At 39.3% G+C, this 26,052-nt stretch overlaps 1 protein-coding gene and 1 pseudogene across 1 annotated transcript; both read right to left on the bottom strand.

Moving 5' to 3' along the window:
• Positions 1 to 1,981: 1,981 nt before the first annotated feature.
• On the bottom strand, positions 1,982 to 11,652 carry LOC121321649 (annotated as a pseudogene).
• Positions 11,653 to 13,781: 2,129 nt separating this feature from the next.
• On the bottom strand, positions 13,782 to 25,657 carry LOC121321875 (ubiquitin domain-containing protein 1-like). Its single transcript, XM_041261186.1, has 3 exons — positions 24,672 to 25,657; positions 16,741 to 16,968; positions 13,782 to 16,470 (listed from the first exon to the last, which is right to left on the bottom strand). Exons 1-3 carry the CDS (start codon positions 24,751 to 24,753, stop codon positions 16,088 to 16,090), a joined length of 693 nt encoding a protein of 230 aa, XP_041117120.1. The 5' UTR covers positions 24,754 to 25,657; the 3' UTR covers positions 13,782 to 16,087.
• Between the last annotated feature and the right edge of the window lie 395 nt (positions 25,658 to 26,052).

Genomic DNA, 26,052 nt, shown 5'->3' with positions numbered 1-26,052 from the left:
AATATTCCACTTTTTATGTTTGGTCTTATTCAGAATGAATTGTTCTCTTCACTCATTTTATTACATATATATATATATATATATATATATATATATATATATATATATATATATATATATATATATATATATATATATATATAGAGACACGCACACACACACACACACACACACACACACATACAGTACCAGTCAAAAGTTTGAGTACACTTGTTGGAAAATAGGTTTTTTTCATAATTGACCATGTTTTACATTGCATATGTTTCTGTAAATACTTGAAAATGAAAACACATGTTACAATATACAAAACAAAACAAAACATAAGGAGTATCAAAGCAATGTTCAAGAAAATTTAGAATTATCTCTAAATCTTGGATTCCTCAAAATAGCCACCCTTTGCCTTAATAACAGCCTCACGAACACGAGGCATTCGGTTAACAAGTTTCAGCAGGAAATCACCAGACATGTCTTCCCAGCTCTTCTGCAGCAATTCCCAGAGATGTAGGGCACTTGTGGGTAGCTTTGCTTTGACTCTTCTGTCCAGTTCTTCCCATACAAGTTCTATGGGATTGAGGTCTGGAGACTGGGCAGGCCAGGTCATTAGATTGAGTTGTCCTTCACTTTCCTAATTTGCCAGATAGTTCTTGTACAACTTTGAGGTGTGTGTTGGGTCATTATCTTGCTGAAGAATGGACTGCCCAACTAGCCGTAATCCTGATGGAATGGCATGCCTCTGAAGTATGCTATGATAGCCATGCTGGTTGAGCTTGCCATGGACTTGGTAAAGATCACCAACTCTGTCACCAGCAAAGCAACCCCAGACCATGACACTGCCTCCTCCATGCTTGACAGTGGGAACTACACATGCAGAACTCATGCGCTCACCCTCTCTGTGTCTTACAAATACTCTGCGGTTGGACCCAAATATTTCAAATTTTGACTCAGCAGTTCATAAGACCAACGTCCACTTGTCAAACGTCCAGTTTCTGTGTTTTTTGGCCCAGGCAAGTCTCTTCCTCTTATTCTGCACTCTTAACAATGGTATGTTTGCAACAATTCTTCCAGTTAGGCCAGCTTCACACAATCTCCTCTGAACAGTTGATATTGAAACATCTGTACTTCTAGTAGCATTTAGCTGAGCTTGTATTTCAGGGGCAGTTAATCGCCGGTTTCACAGACTTGTGGCTCTAATTAACTTGTTTTCTAATTCTGAGGTCACCCTTGGCCTGCCTGACCTTGTTCGGTCCTCATGAGTGGCAGTTTCTTCAAATCGTTTTATGGTCTTGGCCACAGCAGTTACAGAGACTTGTAAAGCTCTTGCTATTTGTCTTAAAGATTGACCTTCATTTCTTAAAGTAATTACAGACTTTAAGATGAAGTTAGTCTTTGTTATTTGCTTAACTGAGCGTATTTTGCCATTTTCTACTCCCTTATATTCAGGAATGAGAAACTTGTACCTATGCTACCTAGATTTATAGTAATCATGGACCCTCACCTGTTAACAATTATTGGTGACCAAAGGTTAATTAGGTAACATGCTAGTTAACTCATCTAACAAAGACACTTTTATACTTAGGCCAGTGTTCCAACACCGTGTTATACAGATTTCGGACTTTTAACTAACTTGGGCTTCAGACTGAAATCCCCTTGCTTTGGGTGACCATTTCACTGAAATTGACAAGATTTACATTTTCATTTAAAAATAAAAATTTTGAATGCAATTCACTTATGATTATCAGCTTATAAAAGTACACATATCATATAATGAAATATTAAGTGTTTATAAACAAGTTTATACAGTTAAAAACACAGATAATCATGAAAAACCTGGTCTCAAGCAGGTGTACTCAAACTTTTGACTGGTACTGTATATACACACATACACACACCATTAACAAACTCTCAAAATTGGTGGACTAAAGTGTATCTGAACTGTACTATAATACAAAACACCTAAGTAGAATAGTCTGGACCAGCTGCTTACTGTAGAAAAAAAGTTTATGGGTATAAAGGCATCAAATCTTTTTTGCATATTAAAGTTGCAATACAGCAACTCAGTCTTTTATTTACAGGAAACAAAACACAATATTTGACACACATCACAGGTTTCCCTGTACTCATTTATAGTCAACAGCTGAATAAAGCTCAACTGGTTTTCAGTTTAAACACAAGTAAGCACTCTTTTTCATGGTAAATAAATACACGTTTCTAAGGTTCATTAAACACCACATTACAGAAAGTCAAACATTACATTTATACAAAATGTCACTAAAGAACTGGAATATTTAGTTGTATATTTCAGTGGATTCTGCTTTTTCTCAGATGAAAGACAAACAGTTCTATCCCTTAGGGTAGAGCAACCAAAACATTGAAGCCAAACTGTGTGTCCAGGAACAACACTGAAATCCAGTCCAGCATTTAGCAGCTGTAAATCACATCAGTCTGTGAGGGGCAACACTTTGTTCTTCAAAACATGAATGTTAATTGAACCAAGCTGCTGACTGTGTATAGAATGGCATCTACAAAAAGGTATTATGGAGGCCGGTTATTTTGTCTCAGACTGAAGTTACACATTCCTCCTCTTCCTCTGCATTTTCCTTCCAGTCAGAGGCCCTTTTTGTGCTCCTCAAACCAACCCTTTGAACTGACCTTGCAGCTTTGCCTTTTTCCTGCAGACAAAAACAAAAAAAAAACACCAATAAAAAATACTTTTCGCCGAACTATATAAAATGTCAAGCTCATTGTGCTTTAAAAAAAAATAAAACATATTTTAGCAAGAGCCAGAACAGAAACTGGATGTTGCAGACAATTTCTCACGGCTGACTGAGGACAACTCAGACAATGCTGGTGCAGAAAAGGTAAAAAGTGCTTCCTGCATGTGTGTGAAGAATGTGCCATACCTGGAAAACTTAGGTTGGACACGCCTATAGTAAAAGCAGTAATTGAAAATAAAATACCCAACTACTGAGTCTTAAATGTTAGAACAAAAAGTACAACGAAGTAACAGTAATTTATTAATAAAAAATTTTTATAAAAAGGATCATTCTCCTTTACCGTCGGTTGAGCTGAGCCTTTTTCAGTGGGATGTAGGCATATGGATCATGTTGACCTTTCTTCTTTATGGCACCTTTACCACTCTGAAAGATAACATTTAAATGGTTTTCAATACTGTTCTACCAGTGCACTACTTAGGAATTTCGGTTACTCGTTAATATTTTCTGCTTAGCATTTGTGCGCGTTTCTGATGGTTAGTTGCCATTGGGGTAGAGATTATCCACACTTTCTTTTGTTAGCAGGTCAGTGTGTAGGATGGGCTGGGTAATGTAAACATGTAGTGAAATATGTATATTGCTGTCGATTTAAATATTAACATAACACATAAATCATTAAAACAGGCCTTTTCCAGGACTTCTGTATATATATATTTTTTTAGACAGAAATAGAGGAGAAAGGCTCACATACACTGTAGATGCTTGTTTGTCATATAATTGGTACTCTAGGGCTCCATTTTGAAAATATCACTGCATAGCACAAGGCCTTTTACTCACCTTTGCCTTGTACTGTCCACCAGAGTCTCCTTTGCTAAACAACGACGGATGAATCCCAGAGCCCCCGGCTAAAAGAAAAGTTTCATTACTTAAACAAATTCTCTTGGTTCAAGACTCTTCTTTGCAGTTTAATACATGATTTGCACAGACTGGGCAGTGTGATATAGCTTGTTTCTGGAGCACACAATGTTATCACAAAGCTGCACCAAAACTTTAAAATAACGATTACCTTAGTGGGCCATATATCTACACCTATAGAGACGGCTGAAATTGGAATTTACAGCTTTACCTTTATAATGAAATTGTGGCTCCATCTCCACGTCCTCTTCTAAGTTGCCCTCTCAGAATTTTCTCTTCTGATTCACACACACACACACACACACACACACACACACACACACACACACACACACACACACACACACACACACACACACACCTTTAGCTGCTGTTATGTAATGTCTTACTTGGTCTGCAATTTCACTCTCCTAATCTGGCAGAAAAAAAAAAAACCTCACACTCTTAACACCAGCTTCCTCCAGTCTTCCATTTCCTCCTTCGCACCTGTATAAAGATTAGCAATTTAAAATGACCTATGACACAATCATCATTCTTGAATAAAATTAAATTTCTAAAAACTAGGCCAGAGGTTCAACCTTTTGATTTCTCGTCTTCATCTGCTTCCTCGCAGATAATCAAACACCCATCCGAAGTCAACTTGAAATCATGACGGACCTTTGTGTTCTTCTTTACATCTGGATTTGTGGCTGCCAGACAGATTATAAAAACAGGTAAGTCTGCTGTGCTGAATATTTAAGGTGACTTGATCTCCTCCTTAAAAGTTCTTAACAAGAACCCTCTGGGAAACCATGGGATCCAGGAAATTCAGCAGCTTATCACCCTCCCCCTCCTTTAGCCACGCTTTTTCCTTCTGTCCGAGCTGCTTTTTCCCTCCCCGTCCCTTCTTCTCCTCCTCATCCTCATCCTCAGAATCAGCCGGGATGTCTTCAATACTACAAGATCAAAATGGATTAAACAGTCTTGCAAATCGGCACTAGTCCACTGTTCCATGCTTTTTGCCCACCTCAGGCTTGCCTGTACCCCTTGATTTGAAGTCCTCTCCTCCCATTAAGTTTGTGGTTGTCTCCATCTGGCTTTTAGAGGGCACCGTACCTGTCCTCTTTGGATTCTGAAGTATCCTCCTCATTCTCCGACTCTGAATCAGCGTCATGCTTCAAGGTTTTCCTCTGTTTGTTCCTGGCTTCTACCTTGTGGATATTAACCAGCACTTTATGGTACTCCTCTGGAAGCATGTTTTTCACCAACTCAAACCTACAAACATACAAGAAAGACACTCAGAATGAAGTGGTTTGTACTCTATTTTCTGCTTGTCTACAAGAACTCCATCTCCCTACCTTTAAAGTTGATAAAAAAAAGATCTACAATTATCCAAACATGTGGATTAATTCTGTGAAAATGTTCTTCAGTTTTGTTCGGAAATGCCGTGAAAGGGTTACAGACAAGAAAGCTGAAAGGACAGAAAATGTTTTTGGTAATTCAAATTCAGACCTGAAAATTATTTTTTATTGACCCACACCCGAACCACGAAAAAGTTCACATTGCGACCCAAATCCGATCCACTTTTGCAGGTCACCGAGGGCACCTGACCCGATGTAGGGCTCTAAATTGGAAGTGTTCTAATTTAAATATAAGTTTTTTTGTTTAACTACTATGCACAACGGTGATTTTAGTTATTGGATCTTCTGTTAAAAGAAACTAATGTTCTTTATTTTGAAAAATAACACGTCAATGCATCGCTTGTCGTTGATAAATGCCTATAAGATAATCGAATATAAAATTATTGCCGATTGCACCACTATTTGTTCTCGTCTGCTACCGGGGCACTCCCGAGTGGCGCATCCAGTATAGGCGCTCCGCGTGAAGTGCAGGATGCGCCCTATAGCCTGGAGATCGCAGGTCATTGCCCACTGTGACCGGGGGTTCCTAGGGGGTGGCGCACAATTGGCCGAGCGCCACCCAGGTGAGGAGGGCTTAGATCGGCAGAGCAATACGTGGTTCATTGCGCACCAGCGACCCCTGTGGCTGATAGGGTGCCTGTGGGTCTGCAGTGGAGCCATTCAGATCTGTCTTGTCCTCACGCACTATAGGTCTGATAGCTTTGCTGTGGATCCGCAGTGTGAAAAGCAACAGATTGGCAGGAACATGTTTTGCATGTTTCTGCCTCCGTTCCCAGAGTTGCCGGGGGGTTCAGTGGTGAATCGAGATAAAAATAATAATTGTGCATTCCATATTGGGGGAAGAAAAACGGGATAAAAACCATTGATGACGACTTAAATAAATAAATAAATAAAAATAAAACTGCTACCAGACTCACCTGTGCTTTCCCACTCACCTTTCTGGCTGCCACAGAAGCGTACGAGTGCATGGCCGATCTCCACCAGGAGGGTATATGCATTTCGTCGAGCACCTACAGCCACCTCATTGGTACAGATCATAACCTGTGAGGACAGAAAGCAAGGTTCTCTTATATAGAAGAATGTCCACATACAAGGGGAGACATGCAGTAAAATCGTTTATATTGCCCTGTGTGATTCTACACTATTCCTATTGAATTACATGGACAGTGATGGAGCCTTTCTGCCACTGCAGCACCCTAGTTTTAGTTAATTTACAAGCAACTTCTGTACAAGGACAGGCTGCATCAAAAAGGTGGGTTGCATGTGTTTCAATTACTGCCATACCTCTGGGAGAACAGCTGTGATGAATTCAGTATGTTCAGGACTCAAATGCTTCACAATATGGATCAAGCACTTAAGTCTTGGCTGTAGAAACAGAGAAGTGATTTTTATTTTTTTCTGGTGGGTTATTAAAACAGTAAAACAAAAGAGAAATTCTTCAGATACTTGAGAACCTGCTCACCCTCTTGGCTGGAGAGGAAGCGCTCTTAAGAGAGCCCAGCTGCGTCTGCTTCAGCTCCTCCAGGTTTGTGAGGACAAACTGACGACACGGCTCCTTCTCCCCTCCGCGCATCTCCTCCAGGATACGGTAGGCCTTCTTCTGCAAGCCAGATTCCTTGCTCTGAAACAACAAACCCAGACAGAGCTGTCAGCACCCACTTGGTGCATCAGCTGCTAGATAAAGAGAAAAAAAAAAAAGATAAAACAGCTGCAATTAGAGTTGCTTACAGCCAGACAGGGCTTAAAATGGACCTGTTCAACTTATCAATGCAATCAGCTGACTGTAGTCTTTGCTCCACATTGGCATGGAAAATAACTGGCTCACCTTGTGAACCCAGAGCTCTCCGCACTGCTAAGTTTCTCGGTAGCTTTCTGCAGAAACGTACAAACCATCTGCAAAGAAATCAAACAGACTTAAACAAACAGCAAACCAAAAGACGATACTTCAGATTTACTGATGCACAACTAATGTTCGCACATTAAAGCTTCTCTAAACAGTAACAGGTCTGTACAAACTCCCAGAGTTTTTACTAAAAGCAGCTATTGTCCTACCTCCTGGTCAGTGATCGTCAGGTACACCTTAACAGTTTCCAGCACAGGCATCCTCAGTACAGCACTGTCCACTGCAGCAGGCTGTTGGGTATAAACGTTGAACAAGATGGGCAGGAAATTCTTTGCAAAGCGGGCAACTTCTGCATGATCCTCCTCTGCAAAAGATAAAAACTTAAATGTAGAAAAATCTAAGAGACAAAGACCATGTTTGTACCCAGAACCTCCAACCCTCCTGACCACATGAACCCCTGCCAGCCCTTACGTTTCCTACTGCTCTTGTTGATCAATGTCCATATAGCATGGCAGACAGTGAGCCTCAGGTCAGGTCGGTCACTGATAACCATGCCGAGTGCCCGAGCAATGCCTTTAAAAGAGGTGGCCAGATCAGTGGGCTGCATACAGAACCCTGGCAGCATGGACCAGATCTGAATAGGAATAGAACTGTGTAAATATCACCGAAACAAAGACTTCCGGTTTATTTGGATCCTCACTCTTATAAGGTTGTTTTAAAAAGAAAATAAAAAAAACAGTAACACTGCAAGCAGCAATATATACTGACTGATTGTTTATGCAAAGCCTGTGGAAATTACAAGACACAAAACAGTGAATGCACTGTCAATTTCTCACCTGTAGATGCAGAGTCATGTGCACCTTAGACTCAAGATTCCGCCCTGCCTGACTAAGCTCGTCAGCTAAAACAGAATAGAAGAACAGATTACTGGGAAATACCACACTTCCACAGTGAGAGTGGACACTACAGTATAGTACTATATATTCCATAGAAGTGTATCCATGGACCTGGTTGTTAATTGGAAAAAAAAAAAAAAAAAAAAAAAAAAAAAAACACTACCTTTGTTTCTGAGAGTAGTTGCCAGTGGCAGAAGGTATGAGGTGAAGAATCCTAGCTCTGTGTTTTTAGCATGATCCATGATCACAGGTATCAGCCAACTCTGTGGAAACTCAAGATCATCTCTGAAACAAAAAATATTCATATAAATCGCATAAAGGGAAGTTCCTTGTTTTTCAACAACTACTAACATCTCTCACATGTCACACTATTTATCAACCCCTACCATCTTAACCCTAAATGCACAATCAATTCCCCAGATTCCATAGCCACTCCCATCCACTGCAGCCCCGACACAAAACATGGCACTTCCACCACAGCAGTACTCACTCATTGCTGTCGATCTGTAGAGGTATGGCTCTTTCAGGGCCCTTGCTCTCTACTGCAGACCCTACTGTCTGATCCAGCTCACCTGAGAAAGGGAACTGAGGCGTCAAGCGCAGGTCACACAACGACTGCAAGCTCTGGTGAAAAAGAACCAAAAAACCCCAAGTTAGACAGACAGAGTCAGACTACAAGCTCAACAGAAAAGTTATCAAATAAAAATATATCTGAATCATACAAATTCTGTAAATGGAACGTACTGAAGATGGTAAAATGCATTCTAACCCACCCTACCTAATCTTTGTTCCCCAAAGCTCAGACAAGACAGTACGTTCCATGAACAGGCATTACCACCCCCGTCCCTTCTTTCTGATTCTTACCTTTACCATGATGGGGTGCGCCTCCTTCCCTGCCACCTGGTAGAAACAGCTGAGAACTTGCATTACGAAGGGCCAGGAGGAATAGTATCGATACGTGAGACCCTCTTCTATCAGTCTGAAAAGCAGAGGAAATGTAAGAAAACATAGGGGGGGGGTTCTCTCACTCCTGCTCCTCAGCCTCACTAAGAAACTTACCGAAACACTTTACAGATGTAAGAAGCATTGCCAGCGGGAGCAGTCGATGTGATTGACCCGATCTCTGCCATGCACGGAGCAACACACTCCTTCAGTAAAGTCTGGTAATAAAGCACAAACACAGTTAGCAGTATTTCTGCCTGATAACCTACACTTCCCATGATCCCAAATCTATGCAGGTAACTGAACACAACTTTACTATTTAAAAACACCCACAGCCCATTAGTCACATGACTGCTCTCGAGAGCACCAGACACTGACCTTTAATGTCTGTGCTGCCATGGAAACGACTTGCACATGCAGAGACAAGAAACAAGTCATGGCAGCGGTGAAAAGACGGGGCAAGTGACCCAAACAGAGCAAAATCTGCAAACTAGAAGTGAAAACAGTGCATTAAAAGAAAAGCATGGCGAGTCTTACATTCCTGAAGGCCAGTTACTCTACGACAAGAAAATTATGTGATCAATCAACGTAAACTACTTGGATTTCTTGTATTCTTTTTCTCTATGGCCATGTTAATATTTAGAAACTCTATTTTAAAGCTGCCTTTTATAGGGAAATACCTGGACAGGTGAATGTCTGCTTTTTCCATTACAGCCAGCCAGGCCAGCAGGGGCTGCAGGTCATTTTCACTTGGAAGGTAACCATACAAAGCCTGAAACTAAAACAAATCCATTACACTGTGCTCAACCCAGAGGCTCTACACTGTGTATTACAGAATAGAAGATGTAGGACTTTTAATAGAGACACTTGTTCTTATTCTTGAGACAGTGTAAAATGTGAACATACCGTAATTATCTGCGTGTTGAATTCTGCAGGCAACGAGGAGGAGTTTGGTTTGGCACTGAATATCTTATGGAAAGCCTGCATGGCACCTGCTGTCACAAGCTGCAACAAACACAAAAGCAACTGAGACTCCCGAGTACATGTCCTTTAGGGTATATTTGTACTTTGTACGCTAGGAGGGTATTTTATATTCACACAAGTGTTTTACTAAGTAGTAGCTGTTACAGAGCATTCAATTTGAGATAATCACTTAAATTCAGACCATGTATTTTGTATCTGCAAAATCAGCAGTACAGGGTCCTGAGCACTGCAATGTTCAGGTAAGGCAAAACTAAGATGAAGTTGTGTTCTCACCACATGACTGAGAGTCATAACCCGGAGCAACGTCTCGCAGCAGGACTTGACAGCACCATGTGGGAAGCATGGCAGCAGTTCCTTCAGGAGCCCCAGAACGTGTAGGACTGTGGTGTCTTCTTTATAGCCTAAAAAAACATCTCCAAGGTTAAAATAATTCCCCAAATACTACAGAAGCAAACACTTTATATCTCATAATGCCCACTTACCCCAAGCTTGTTCTATCTCCTTAATGCATAATTTGGCCGTTGACTGTGTGGCAGGATGGTGTGAAGAAGCAGAGTCTCCAAACATGAAGTCACTGCCCCTCAGGATGGAACGCACGCTATGCTGGAACAGAAGAGAGAAATGAATCCCTCTGATGCTGGCCACTGACCCTTACCATGTAACAGCCTGTGGGAGGTCCCAGTGACTGGGCAGTTTTGACAACAGTCAACGTACCTTGGGTTTGGAGTGAACAGTGAAACTCAGCAGTCCATGGTAAACCTGAAGTGTTGATGGATAGCTCCATACAGACTCGTCCTGTTTCTGAAGCAAGTTTGCGAAGCAGGAGAGGATCTACAAAGCATAATAAAAAATTTACAAACTTTTTTTGTCTCTCCATGAAAAACTCCTCATATATTGCTGAGCTACAGCAAAAAAAATTGTATAAAATCAAGAGGAAATTGTCTCCGAAACAGCCACTGGTGATTCTAACCTCAACAATCACCTCTAACTACATTTAACACTGTAATTTAGCTTGCATTTAGCCTGATTGTTGTCCCAAACAATTAAAACCCAGATCACTTACCCAGCGCAGGGCAGAGGTGGATTCTGAACTGGCTTGAGATGACATGATGCTCATGAAGACCTTCGATGTGTCTGAAAACTTCAGGCTTAAAACAGGGCTTGGAACTCTGGAAGAAAAATAAAGTAAATTAAACTACAATGTAAACATATATAAATAATCTAGGGCATAATGAGAAAAAAGAATCTGTTGCAATTATTACCGCTTTAGAACGAGGGTGAGAAGGTAAGCCACAGCACCCACAGATTCACTGAATTCCACAGCTTCTAGCGTGGTCATCTAGAGCAGAGACAGATACATTTATACCAGCCATTAAATAACAGAAGCCAGTCATTGCAAGACCCCTTTTCTATTAGATATGTTATTATTACTCACCAAAGCAGCAAAGTATTCAGTCTCTGACTCCTTTCCACCCTGTGATCGAATCACTTCTGTTACAGCAGCTAGCACGGCACAAATCTGAGAGAAAGAACGACAAGAGAAATATGTGTACATTAATGATCCCCAAATTACACAACTCGCCTCCCATACAAATAATGGATGCAGTTAGTACTGGCAGATGCACTGGACTGCATTAATGCTCCGTGAAGAGGTCACTGACCACCTTGTGAGATGCAGAGTTGGACTCCCAATAGCGCTGCACTTAGCTGAAGGTCAGGTTCGAGCGGTCAGACAGGCCACTCAGGAAGGTGGCCGAGGTTCGCTCTGTGAGTGCTGGCTCATCCACCTCCAAGGGAGTGTCATCTTTAGTCTCCTTGTGCTCCAGGGGACCGGACTGCAGATCACTGTGGAGCTTAAGGGCGTCAACTGTCAGGTCACTTCTGGCTAGAAAGGACAGAGGACAAATACTGTCAAACACAGTCTGATTAACTTAAAACAGAATACAAAATACATAAACCACTCGTAAAGGCACCAAAAAAGTACCTCAACTTCCTTTTGATAATGTAAAGAAACTGGAAAACTAACTGTTTGGCTTCTAAACACAATGCTAAACCACAGTTGGAGGAAATTAATAGTAATGCAGGAATAACCTTTTTAATATAAAGTTCAACATATTTGTGGGTACTGCATGTTTCGAATTGGACTTGAATGACCCATTACACTTTTAAAAGAAACAGCTCGTTTAGTTTAAAATGTTTCTGCTATTGGCAAGGCAAGTTGAATTACACGAATTCTACGGTTGGTCAATTCAAATAACACATGGTGATTAATTAAAGTTCTCAATTTAGCTTGCCTACGTATCATATGGCTGACATGAGTGTCTGCCCCTTTAATTACTACATACCTGTTTGCCTACGCAATAATATGGAACTAACGCATGTTCTCACAAGGGATATAACAACTTAAGTGTATTATGATCCAATTTTTCTTAGTAGTACAATATGGTATGGTATGGTTTCAGAAGGTGCCAGTGTAATTAGCTATCGGTTTGTATACATAGATGACAATACAAACAATTGCACGTTTTAAGTACTTAAGAAATATTGCAGTGTAATTCTGGCGTATTACATATTTTAAATAAGAACGTTGCATGTCTTCTTTAAAAAAAACATCTGTTTTTAAGTCTTAATGTGTCTGTCCTGCAAAGGAACCTCTCTGGGTGATATCCACGTGTTTCCCAGCTGCAGCAGGCTAGAGCCCCGTCCTCTACTGTGGCCCATTCAAACTTGTTTCTTTACCTGAGGGGCGACTGAAGAACCGGCTTCTCGCTGCCTGCCTTAGCGGCTTATCTCCGGGTTAGAGTCACTGCTGTGTCCCTTTTTCCAGCGTTTTAACGTCTGTGCTGTACCAGAACGTAGCTTCCCAGCTTTACCCATTTTCAGCGGTAGATATAAACGTATTCCCCCAAAAAACAAAAGCTTGTAGACTGTCTGCGATCTTCATCACATGGGCATTGTACTTTCTAATGAAAGAAGGACTACGTACCAGCTTTAATCCACACTGCGGCGGTATTGTGCGACTGTATTTTAATGTTATGTGTGTACAGAATAGGGGTGTACCATGAATCTTAAGTTGTACTATAATGTAACAATATATTCTGGAATTGAATTTAAAAATAAAATGCTAGCTTTTAAAACTCCCAATGATAAATGGATAGTGTATTTACTGCCCATGTTTAATTTCCTGGATAAAATAAATACAATAGCATACTTGCCATTGGACTCTATAGGCTACACACAGTAAACAAGATTATTTCTAAATTAGTCTTTTTTTTAATTAAAGCCATTAAAAGAACATTGTATTGTGCATATTTCAATGTACACAGTAACTGTGTACATTGAAATATGTGTAGATATGTATTTGCCAATAAAATGTGAACAAACATTTAGAATATTTAGCCATTAGGTGGCATCAAATAATATCTTTATTTTTTATGTAGCGCCGTTCATAGTAAAAGCAAAGTAAAAACCCCACTAAAATCAATAACACCAAAACCTTACCATCCAGGTATTTTTTATTATTATTTGCTGTTAATATCACAAAAAGTTTTATCTGGTATTGTGTTGAGCAAATCCATGCCATACCTCTTCAGTAAAATCTGTTCTTATTAGATTCAATCAGCCAAGTCATGACAACTGTGGAAACCTCCATTGTACGTTACTTTTACTTTCACAGCACGAAAGCTACCCGGTGCTGCCCTACTCAGATCTTATTGTCGCTTAGTGCTGGCAAGCCTTAAATGAACAGTAAAAGTTGTCACCGACAGTATGGTGCTAACAAACATAACATGGGCTTTTACTTTTAAGATGAGCAAAGGAAAAAAGCTAATTTTTAAAGGAATAAATTAAGAATATGTGTATTTTTAAAACGGGCAACATTGTCAAACTGTTTTATGGTAAACTGCTATTACAGATTTTTTTGTGCCATAACCTTTAATTTCTCCCAGTGATACAATATTTTAGTGTTTGGCCAGAAACCGCTATATATATATATATATATATATATATATATATATATATATATGGTCACTCATTTAAAATTCAAATCGAGTGTTTTATTTTTTGTTGAAACAAAGGGGTATAAATAGGGCTGTATCTTCACAGACAATCCAGGTGATGTTACTATGGAAATGTAATTTCTCTATCAATAGACACATCCAAACACCAGATGCAAGCTACATTGTGTGCGAGTTTTTAATGTATATCCGAGAATCTGACTACAGGGGAACACAATGCACCACATTGTCACATAGTTGTCCATTAGTAACAAAAAGCAATACAACAAAGAATCAGAAGTTTCAATTTTATTTGCCAGCTTACAAAGAAAATCAACCTTCTTATAAATGTACACAACCTGTAAAATCCATTGTACAGATATTAACTTATCAGAAACCCTAGCTTATAATATTTCACCTATATATAAACTAAATATACAGATTTCTAAATATTTACACCCATCGAATTCAAGATGGTGTTTTTAGTCTGCATGTATAACGTAGAAGCCGTTTGAGTTTTTTCTTATGAAACAGAACTTGGAAGTTGGATGACTCCTCATTCTCAAGGTGCAAGAGAGGAGTTTTACAGTCCAGTGCCAAAAGGTAACATTAATAAACATCACGGTATTACATACTTGCTTGGACTAAGTGTGTGGGCCTCTAGAGCTCCTTGAGTTTAAAACAAACAAAAAAAATATATTGTGCATTCTTGCACTAAAACAGGAATTCTGAAACGTTGCCTCTTACAAAGCCCAGCCCAGACATATCCCAAGCCTGGTGCACGATATATCTTGAGGGTAAAGCAAAATAAAAAAAATAAAAAAATCACAGATCTGCCAAATAAGGAATTGAATGTTATTCAATTACATCCTCATGTGGACGATCTCAGTACAGATTCAAGTAAAACTGTGAGAGACTAACACCCTTGCCACATTACCATAATGTGTTTGATTAATTTATTGCAATTTAAAAGCCCTTCAGGACCAGAGGTGTGATAAACAGACCAAGACCATATTTGGTATTCTTTTAAAACAGATATGAAACAGACAAAACTGCATCATGCTGTTCCCTCACATCCACACTGCAGCACAGAAGCACTTTGTAAAACGTGCTGCATCACCACATGTAGTGTTTTGTTGATCTGTAAAACTACATAAAATTTTCTCTTATGTAATTGTAATTATGTATGTGTCATCTTTCCGTGCACTCTACAATATGCTATTTATTAGTTCACTACATTTTGTCCGTTAGTGTAACTTTCATGTTTAATTGTAGTAATTATTCTAACTTCAAATATTACTGTCTATTTGATAACGTGCTAATTGTTAGTAGGCTACACTACCACTTAGTATTGTGCTATTGGTATACTCAATTAACTCTAAATATCACACAGAAGACAGAGGAGAAAGTAGGTGCACCACTTCACTTGCTGAAAAGCATTTTTACAGTTTAGGCAGGACTGAAATATTCCCCAAAAAACATGCAAGACATGATCTTAGGTTAGACACAAAATAATCATAAAATAACTGCAGCCGTGTTAAAACAGCATGACTTCCAAAGAATTGGGGGTGAGCTCACAGTAGCCATTAAAGTGCGTGAAGAGGTTCTGCAATAGCAGGGAGTCTCATTCCCTGGTATAGTGTCATGCTTGAATCACTGTCCTCCCGCCTTCCTTACCATTAGCAAGGACAGTGGCTGTCGATATGGATTGCAGAGCCACAATCTGTTCTGGCACACAAAACATAGGCCTGTTAATATAGGGCTCACAGAAATGCAAGACAGACACAGACACAGAGATTACCAAAACCTGAAACTGCTTAGTGAGGGCCTTTTTAATCAAAATAGTGTTTTTTGTTTTGTTTTTTCTGTCATTGAATGGCAAAACATTTATTTTTAAAAATACTAAACTTTTTATTTTGTTTTGTTTTTTGTCGCATTTAAACAAGGATCGTGGTCTTGTCACATGGCAGAAACACAAACATCCCAGTCTGTACCAGTTGTGCTGATTTCATCTTGTCCTGGGATTTTCTGGGATTGACAAACAGCTTTGCTCATCTCATATTGTACTCTTGAACTCTACGGCATCTTTTTTACATCTCCTGTTTACAGTTCAGCACTGTTGTCTCGATTTGTGAGTGTAGTCTGTGCTTGTGTGGACTGTTGCATTTATATAAAATGCAAAAAAACAGAGTCTCAGACTGGTCTGCACTAGCACATCAATTGTCCCCGAGAGTTTACACAGTGAGCACCTTCCAAAATGTCCCAAGGATAAGCTTTGTAGGCTGTGTTAAGGGAATAGTAATCATTGCATTTATTTATGCGAATGGAAAGAAAGAAAGGTTATATTGGAAGGGGTGGGTCTCTCTCTCTAAAGGGATCAGCTGGGGTGCCTGAGTGAGGTTCAGTTGGGGACAGCCGTCTGGTTCACTATGACCTGGATCACAAAGTCTTTTTGGATTTTGGTTTCCTGCAGCCGGGTTTTGTCAGTAAGCAGCTTTCCCGAGAAGAACCAGCGCTGCTGGGCTGGGTCGATATTATCCTGAACCTGGAGCTGTTTCTTCAGCTGGCCGATGGTGTCCGTCATGCTGGCACTGAGGCGCACGTCCTTGCCTGTTGAGAGTCGTACCTTCAGCTGGAAATCCCGCTTGGTGCCACCCTGTGGCTCCGGAGCGTCAGTTATCTCCTCCTCACTGTGCTCTGTGATCAGGTTCACTGGTGTAGCAAGGCAGTAGACCGGCAGCTGGTAACGATTACCGAGCTCATCATAGCACTCAGTCAGGGAGCCTGAAACCAACACAGAGCAGTTAAAAGACTGGGCAGGAGAAAGACCCAATTCAGGAGACTGAAACTGAATCTGCATCCCAGCAAAGGGAACAAATGCCACAGGCTGGTTTTATATTAGAAAGGCAACAAGCTTTTTTGAGTAAAGTGACGCATAATGCTGAAATAACAATGACTGTTTCTATGCCCCCCTGTTCAGCCGGTTATGTTTAGGATAACACAGTGTCTTGACGACACCATCTAACTGCAAGAGATGGATATTTTTCCACCCACCATGTGGAACAGTGATGCTGGCTCCATCAACGATTGCCTGCGCCAACTCTTGGTCGTTGCACTCAATGGCAATTGCGGCTGCCTTTAGGGCATCCCAGATCTCTCTGCGCCCCTCAAATGCTGGAGCAGTGTCCCAGAATTCATCCCGCTTGCTCCGCAGCTGCCCCTCGGTCATCGGGTAATCGCTCTTCCACTTGGGCTTGTCCTTCTTTAGAGGTTCATTTCGACCTGCAGGGGGCAATCATACAAATTCACTGTTTTTGTGGTTTAAAGGGATTGTTGCTACATATTAAAAATTAGGTCATACCGTACATACAAAATCCTCTTAAATGCTGTTATTTATTTTAACCATGTTCATATTTAGGAATTCAATTGCATACAATTACAACTCACTTTGTCCATAATTTCACAATTAGTGTTTTCATTTTTGAGCAAATTTCAGCAAACCCAACTCATTTCCACTAACAAACCAAAACAAAACGGGAAATAAGGGCCAACAGCGCAATGCCAGAACCAACTATCCTAGTACCGCTTAAAACATGCTTTTAACACAAGCAGCTGTCACTCACTACCACGATTTCCTGGGTCACTTAAGTTCACAGAACATGTTATTGAGCCAGCCAGAGAGCAAAATCTGTTTAATTATTACAAATGAATCTGCGATACAGATAGCATATCACGCGCACATGTTTACCTGAGGGCAATCAAAGCAATTCCTTTCAATAAAAGCACTTCCAGTGAAGCAGGATGTGCATGCCAAACAACCATAATTTTATTACAGATTTATAACAGTAACTGGCAAATGAAAAGAATCCAGGCTTAAAGCCTGGCACTGTGGGGATGGTATCATCATGTCATTTAGCTGCAGCCTACTCTCTTTCATGAATACCAAATTGCTGATTCATGCTGGGGGTTCCAAACAAATTTGAGGTTTGAACGCAAAATAATTTGAAGCTGGTATGTGAAGCAAAAACAAGCCTATGTACAATAAAAACGAAAGCTGCCTGGCATACGCTAAAGGATTTTGTTTACTAGCTATTTATGTTAATGTCACTCTATTTAGCTAAACCCTATTTTAGTGGAGAAGTATTATCTTGATTTTGCTGCAGCTTCTCAAGTTACCTTGTGAGATATAAAATCCACCAAAACAACCTTCTCAGCACAGGAGTAGGGATAAGGATTTCTACAGCCCTCGCCTTGGTTGTCTCCATCTTCTTTGGTAGTGCACTGGACTAGAGCAGGTGTAGATCACATTACAGTACTGTGGAGAACAGCCAAGGTGAACCTACACATACACATATAACTGTATACCTCCAATACTAAGCCTGGAAAAACAAACTGCACATGGAGAATGTATGTTTACATTTAGCAAGACTGTGTGAACAGGCACAGTGAAGGGTTCACACATTAATGATTAACTTGTGTATTTTGACTAATTTATAGAGTTCTAGGAATCACTCAAGGAGGAATTAAAAATATATATTTTAAAAAAGGAAGTTGAAAATCACAAATAAAGTGTTGGTCGTGCTCAACCACACAATATCCAGGGCAACACTGCAGCCCAATCCACTGTAATCCTCACTCCACTGAGAAGTGACTGCAGGACTAATACAGATGCCAAGTATTTATAAAGGTCACTTTCATAAAATCAATTATTTATAGACCCACGGATTACATGCTGGAGACACTGGGCAAAACTTAGCAGAGTTATCCCAGCATGCATCACTCAGCCAGGGGAAGTAGTTTTATGGGTGGCACTGTATTTACAATTCAGTTACTGTATGCAAAAGTCCCTTTATAATACCACACAACCATAAACAGTAAACACTGCACATAGTCTTCTCATTTACAATCCTATGTCCTTTACTCAAGGCTTTTTTTTAGACAGAGGGCAGCTCACTCAGATAAAACATTCAAAAGATTGTGTATACATAAAATGCTTCCCTGGTACTTTGAGATAAGTTATCAGTAGCCAATCCATGCTTTGTCCTGTAATCACACCTTTAAACAAACCTAGTCCCATAAAACATGTTTGACTGATAACTAACCCCAATCACTGCCCTTGGTATTTTATACAGGTACCAAAACATACAATAATAACACCAAAATAAAGATGTAAAGAACTGCTGTGAATGCAACTGTTCTAGTTTAGCACTACACAATTGGTATTTAAATTGTACATTCTGTGAACGACATTAGTTTTACTTGGCATTTTTCCACCAATTCTGAATACAGTCTAAAACCCTTTGCATTTCCAGAGCATAACATCCATGATAGCTACTCCCCTCAGCTTTGTATCACCATCAAACTTTGTACTGTTGTAGCTCTACAGTACCTCCAAACTATAAATTTAAGGATGTTGGAAATGGTGGTTTGTGAATAGTTACATACCAAACTAAAATTACTCAATCTTAAATGAATAGACAAATAAAGCAAATTATTTATCACTGTGGCATCCTCTAAATGTGAACTACAAGAATTTAACGATGGAGTACGCCAGAGAAAAATACCCCTCCCTCATCCCAGTTTTTTTTGTACTTTACTTTTCTTTCTTTGATTTCCTCTTTCTGTGTCAGTGCAAACACACGCAGTGTTACTTAGGACTACTTTGCTTTATAGTGTGTTCAGTTGTTAAAGTTCCTGATTGCACCACTAAATAAACCTGGTTTCAGCGGGTCTTAACACAGTGCTCAACTGTCTATTTGGAACTCCACTGTATTGACATCAGAATCGCTTCAGTGAATATGTTAATGATGAGGCAGGCGCTCTATAACAGGGCAAGACAATTCTTCACAATACCATTTCAGTGCAGTGTGTATATATATATATATATATTTTTATGTCTTCCCTCCATTTATGTGCCACAGAATCAGGGGCAAGCGCCACTTGCTCGCATTTGCACTGTGATCAGAATACAGCCCAAAGAATTTAAGATGTTTGTGTTAATAAACAGTTTTTAAAACATACTTTTCATGTCTTTTCCTTGGAAAACTATACAAAATTGGTAGTAAAAAAAAAAAAAAATGATTTCAATCAATGGTTAAAAAATAAAAAAATAAAGTGATTTAAATCAGCCAGTCCTGCCTTGGGTTCCCACCAATTTGAACTAAAGGATTATTCTTTCATGCAGCACTTTGCAAAAGGCATTTTGAATCATTATTAGGCCTATGTGATATGTTCAGCTTGTATCTTCGACATTTTAAGAAGTCCAAGAGGTTAGTCAGACAGGATCAACCTTTCTTTTTTTTTATCCATGCTGGCCATCTCCTAATAGATTGTTATTATATAAATCCTCCAATTTACCACTTTACATGTTATGCCGTTTCCCTCTCTTAAATATCAGTATCACATCTGCCAGCCACTCGTGACAGCATCTTTATTGATTAGTGAAAAATCACTACCAGTAGTCTATAGTTTCTCTAGAAAAGTATTCAGGGTAAATGCAGTTTAGGCAAGGGGGCTTGTTGGTCTTGGGGGAGATCCTAGTCATCTTTGTACTTCTGGAGGATTCCCACTAACTGCACTAGTGAGAATCTGTATCCGTTCAACCCATCTGTTATTACCTCCCTGGCAAAAGTTATTAAAGTCACTAGACTACTATTACTCTGGACAGAGTCATTAACTTATATTGTAGGTTGAGCAACAAAGAATACAACACACCTCAATTTTAACTCACAGGAAGGGGAAAAAATAACTGTATAATGTTAGCATTGCATTAAATTGCAGATCCAGGCTGAGAATTAAAAGGAGACATGAAGGAGAGACAGAGCAGAAGGGGATAGACAGCCAACATTATCAAATTCGTAGTATGGAGTATTGCACAAGAGGTCAGGCCCAGGGTAAAATGCTAGGTTGATATTAGTAATGAACAATCCAACCATGTACTTATGGATAATATTACTAATTCCTGTAATAATGGATGGAAGTGCTTTCACAAATAGAGGTAATCAATAGCTCATAGTATTTGTGTCAAAATCCATTTCAGTGTAAACTGTCAGATCAGGATGGTAAATTGCAGTGTGTGCTGCCCAGTGCTTGTCGCTCTCATTTCTCACTATGAATCTATGCAAACCAACCAGATTCTGTACTGTATCTATCCCACTGATGTTTACTGTATTACACAATTCAAGTAATATTTAATTAAAAAAAGACTTCAGTAAATCTTACACTATGTATTGCCATCACTTACAGATCTCACATTTTCCTTAAGAAATCAGATGCACACATTAAGGTAATGTCTACTTTATTTTTTAAACTCATTAACCACTATGAAGCCATCATTCCTTTAGATACCTGAATGCTGCACCTCCACTGCAAGGAGAATTGCACTGTCATTGAAAACATGCGAGTCAGTGAAAAAGTAGCAATTGGTTCAATCTGGGAGCAGCATTGAAATGTCAGCAAGAAGTGACACTGTTCATAACACCTTTGAAAAAAATATATATATACCATTACAAAAATCAAATACACATTTACAACATAGTCGTTCAAGTGCTGCTGCTTTTATGTCTAAACAAAATCTTTCAAAACTATGAAAAGTTTAGATTGGAAAAAAGTGGACTTAAAAACAGGTCCTTAAGGAACTCAAATAAAGACTGTTATGTTGATGTTGAATATGAATCTGTTCTTTTTCACTTTCAAAACATCTGTTTCCATGCAGTGCATGTTCTGTCAATGCAAATAACCACAAGATCATTTGTTTCAAAGTATTCCTAAACTATGACATTTATGTATCTGCCCTGAAGGTATAATCTGACAAACCTAAGAAATATGATATTAATCTGCATAGCTCTAAAACTATCGAATGACAACCTACACAAACTTCAGCTAAAACTGCAGCTATCATTTTGCTGCTGTTTGCAGGGGAGCTGCCTACTGAAGTATCAAATTACAGTAGAGAACTGCATTGGCAAAACAAAATTATAATATATATTAGCACCTGGATTTTGCAAGGTTTACCATCTCTCCTGTATCACACTTTAAAACCGACTGCTCCAACAACCCAAAACTGTACGTTCATCTTTTGGTGCTGTCTTATTTTATGGACTGCAGGTATTGCACAAGTGAGCGGAGAGTAACAAACCAACGTACAGTGATGTGACTTGGCCAGGGCTGGTCATGGCTGGCTCTGGCCAAGCTTTTTCCAACCTCAGAAGTTTTTTTCCCCTGTGTAAAAAGGTCACTAGGGGATTGTGGGACAGTATTGTGCTGTGTTTTAAGGAAACCTGTAGCGGTACTATGTTCAGGGGAAAAAAATAAATAAAAAATTATTTCCGCACTACATACGATTTCAGACACCCTTCTCAGGATCCAAGAATCATTCCAGATTGTAAAAACAATTTTCATTTCTTCATTCTCCCATGTGCCACCACAATGATCTTTTGTGGTCGAATTCTTCTCGACAGCCATTTCAGTCGTAAAAAAAGTTGAAGTGTGTCGCTCAGTCCCCCTGTCGGCTTCCTATCCAGCACACGACTCCCTGCTACGTGATGATGGAGTTCCAGCAGTGGAAACAGGCGATAAGATCCTGTGTGGGCCCGGGTGTGCTGAACAGATACCAAACCAGCAATTAACCTATACAGTATCTCAATTCACTAATCTGGGCAAATGTGCGAATAACATGAAAATAACTTCTCTGTCAACAAGCTGTGGCAAATAGGAAGAGATACCGTACTCAACAAAAGGACGCCGATTTCTTCTAATTTTGCTTCAGTGCACACAAAAGCCATTCAATTCAGTTTGTTTTTTGTTTTTTTATCATACATTTTTACAATTTGTTGTTTTTTTATATTTGACTTCAAAAACACATATTGAAAATAGTAGATTATATTTAGACAACTGAAACACCGTGGACTAAGGGGCTTTCTCGTTTGTTTCGTTTTGCTTTCCCGAAATCAGTTGGGTTTGCAGGAGATATAGCATCCTGCTGCTGCAAGCAGTAAAAGAAGATGCCTTTAAAATGACAGTGGCCTGAAGGTTTTGAGGATGCTTTAAGCTTCACGTGCCCGCAGCTGAAATCACCTTTCAAGAATGTAAATAAATGCAAAGTCAACATGGATTGTCTTCTGCTTAAGTATAGAAAGTTACAATAGTTTTTGTAAGAATGTAAGTAAAGAGTATGTTACTTTGAAGACAAAGAAAACAGAATATTCAAAATATCTAGCTCTCCTCTTGTGCTCCACATTTAATAATCCTTCAGAAGTATCCGTGTTTGAAAAGCTACATCTATCTCGATGTGTCTTATGAGGTTATACTTTGCCTGTGAGTTCTGTCTCTCCTCTGCTGATCTACATCAGTCCCTCCAATCGTATTCATGGTAAACTGTAATATGAGTTGTACTTTTGAATGGGGCAACCCCCAAAACTCCATACAGTATATAATAGATTACAAGAAATACACCTCAACCCACATCTCTCCCAAATTACAACTCATCTCCTTTTAGAGAATTATAATCTGATATATCACACTGGCATGAATCATATGGGAAGAAAAACAAGGCTGTGTTTATAGAGCAAGTCACAGAGTAATATGTACTGAATTGCAAAGCAGTCTGTTTCCATGCTCCTTCTAGTGGTAGCTGTAGTTTTGCCAGGGAGAAGAGTTATAAAAAACACATGTGTACTGGATGCAAGGGACCAATAAACTGGAACAGTCAAGAAACTCTCTCTGTCCCAATTCCACTGCTAACATTAGAGTATAGCTTGTAGTTGAAGCTCAAATCTAACTCTAAAGATGTATACCCCCCACACACACTGCAATTATACATGTTGATCCATGGAGATACTAGCTGCAGCAGACATGTTAGGGAAAATAAATTAAAAGGTTGGCCTACATATTGCACAGTAAACCAGACTGCATGGAAAGTGTGCATAGGATAGAATCACAGTGGATGAATTATGTAACAGCAGATCCTGTATCTGTAATTGAATAAAAGTTTTCTACTTCACATAGAACCAATCAGTAATTTGTTTAGTGGCTACTGTCTAAACGAGGTTCCTAGACAGGCTCTATATTTACAATCACAGCAAGTGCTTTACTAGCAATCATGAAACCCTTTTAAAGACAAGAGTCAAAAATAAACTAATGCTAAAGTCCTCTTTTAGTCTGCAGTGTACACTGTTATCTTAAAGCCCAAGTCCATGTTTAAATAGATTATCAAATACTTTTCAGATGTTTTTTTTTTTTTTTTTTTTTTTTTTTTTTTATTTCCCTGATGAAGATTTGTGCTTAGTTTGTATGTACCAGATCAAATATATGCACATACCCACCACCCACAAACTCCCAGGAAGCAGTAGGCATGCTGCCACTGGATCCATAACATTTGGACTAATGCCACTTCCTTCTCCAAAAAAAACAAAAAAAAAAAAAAAAAAAAAACAGGTTGATATGGGAATGCAACAAAGAAAAAAAGCACCAAATCTTCCCTGACTGTATATGAATACAACCAGAGCAACTTGGGGCAAAAGGACCACAACGCAAAATACCCAGACAATCTGTAACTGGAACATTCATTTTGTCCTAACTGTATGCATTTGTATTAAGTGCAGTGCTTTTATGAAAGGGTATTTAAACCCATGCCTGCCTTGTTCCTAAGAACAGAAGTATCACACCATGACATATATTAACTGCCAAGGCATTTTCACTGTACAGCTCCTGGACTAGTATAGTTCGCTAACATTTCTACTGCCTGGGTATGAGATACTAAGAATACTGATTGGCAGGACTAAATATCTTATTGCATCACTTCATCCTGGCAGTGCCACAGAAGCCACCACGTTTAATACAATTGTCTACTCTACATTAAAAGGAAATATCATACTATTAAAGATCAACCATTTATATTACTGTATTTGTTTAAGTGTGTCACTTTTTTTCTAATACGTATTTAACAACACACGCCCATATATGAGGATCTGTGGCTCAATACTTACCTCCGCGCTTTCGTGGGTTCCTGGAGCTGCTCCTAGCTGAACCCTGTGTGTCACCATGCTCTCTCCCGACACAACCTCCCATTGCTGTCAGACACAACGGATCCCCATACGGCTATCCAGGAGGGAAAACCCCTTCGAGTGTAGATGCTTTATATATTACCGATGCGTACCTCAGCAGACTTACGGTCTCAATATTAATTGTTTTGGAAGCGAATTCATTGGGTCTAAGCCTGTCCCCTGCGTGTTACCTCCCAAACGATCACTTAAAGGCTTGTACTCCGATTGCTTCTGGCCTCAGTTTTTCAAACTAATAGTAATACACTGTCATTGTTCTTACACTGTAAAAAATGCAAACAAACAAAAAAACCCGTTTAAGTTGCGGTGTCGTTTACTAAATTCAACATTTAACTTCTAAGCGTTTTTACTGTCTAATTTTCCATTGAATAACAGTTTTTAATTCTTCGCAGTTAACCCTTAAATCGTTAGAGAAGGTAAAATCGTTAAGATTAGCTTTTGACAACAATAATAATAATAATAATAATAATAATAAATAATAAGTTCCACAGACCAAGCCCTACACGACGCAAAAGTCAGACACGAGCTTCGCAGACTCAGTTGCACCTACTAGTTGGAGACGAGAATATGGTGATCGCTGACTCGGTTATATTTCTAGACATGCCAAGAGCGTGTGTGTATAACTTATAACTGCCTCCTTTGCCTAGTCGGTGCAGACTAGAATACTCAAGCTATTCCGGGATAGTGTAGCTTTCCCTGCCTCGTCTCGCCTTGCTCGCTCTGCTGTCCCTGGCTGCAGTGACAACTCTACTGGGTTTCCACAAAGCCTATCTTTATGTATTCTCCAATATTCCCACTATGCCCTTTCCGATCCGCAATAAATCCCACACGTTCCCACTTCAGCTTCCAGCTTTCAATCCCTTTCTCCTTCCTGGAAATAAACGAAAAGCAGGACGCATGCGTAACCGTGCAGCGTTCTGGGACGGACAGGATGGGGTTCATTTATGTCACGTGACAAGCCCGAGGACAGTCAACCTTAATTACGTGACAGATATGTCTGTGTCTTCGAGGTTAATTACAATTTTGTTTTTTGTTTTTTAAACGTGTTTTGTTTCATTTAATTAAAAAGCAAATACACATTATGCAGTGCATAATGTAATAATTACTTCTGAGAAGAATGTCTGTGCCTAGCCAGAGGCAAGAGATCACATTTTGATGCGCAGATTATTTCACAATAACACGTTTTTTGTTCATTGTTTTGATTTTTTTTATTTACAATATATATATATTATATAATATATATATATATATATATATATATATATATATATATATATATATATATCTGGTTGATTCGAAATCATTA

The sequence above is a fragment of the Polyodon spathula genome, chromosome 10 (assembly GCF_017654505.1).
Source record: "Polyodon spathula isolate WHYD16114869_AA chromosome 10, ASM1765450v1, whole genome shotgun sequence".
Taxonomy (NCBI): Eukaryota; Metazoa; Chordata; class Actinopteri; order Acipenseriformes; family Polyodontidae; genus Polyodon; species Polyodon spathula.
Note: the sequence above shows the minus strand (reverse complement) of the source record. Positions and strands in the feature narration are given on the sequence as shown.

Coding starts and splice junctions, on each gene's coding strand:
- LOC121321875 (XM_041261186.1), bottom strand. CDS start 24,753: ATGGGAGGTTGTGTCGGGAGAGAGCATGGTGACACACAGGGTTCAGCT. Junction 16,969..24,671: donor GAACCCACGAAAGCGCGGAG/GTAAGTATTGAG, acceptor TGCCCCCTGCAG/GTCGAAATGAACCTCTAAAG. Junction 16,471..16,740: donor CAGCATCACTGTTCCACATG/GTGGGTGGAAAA, acceptor TGTTGGTTTCAG/GCTCCCTGACTGAGTGCTAT.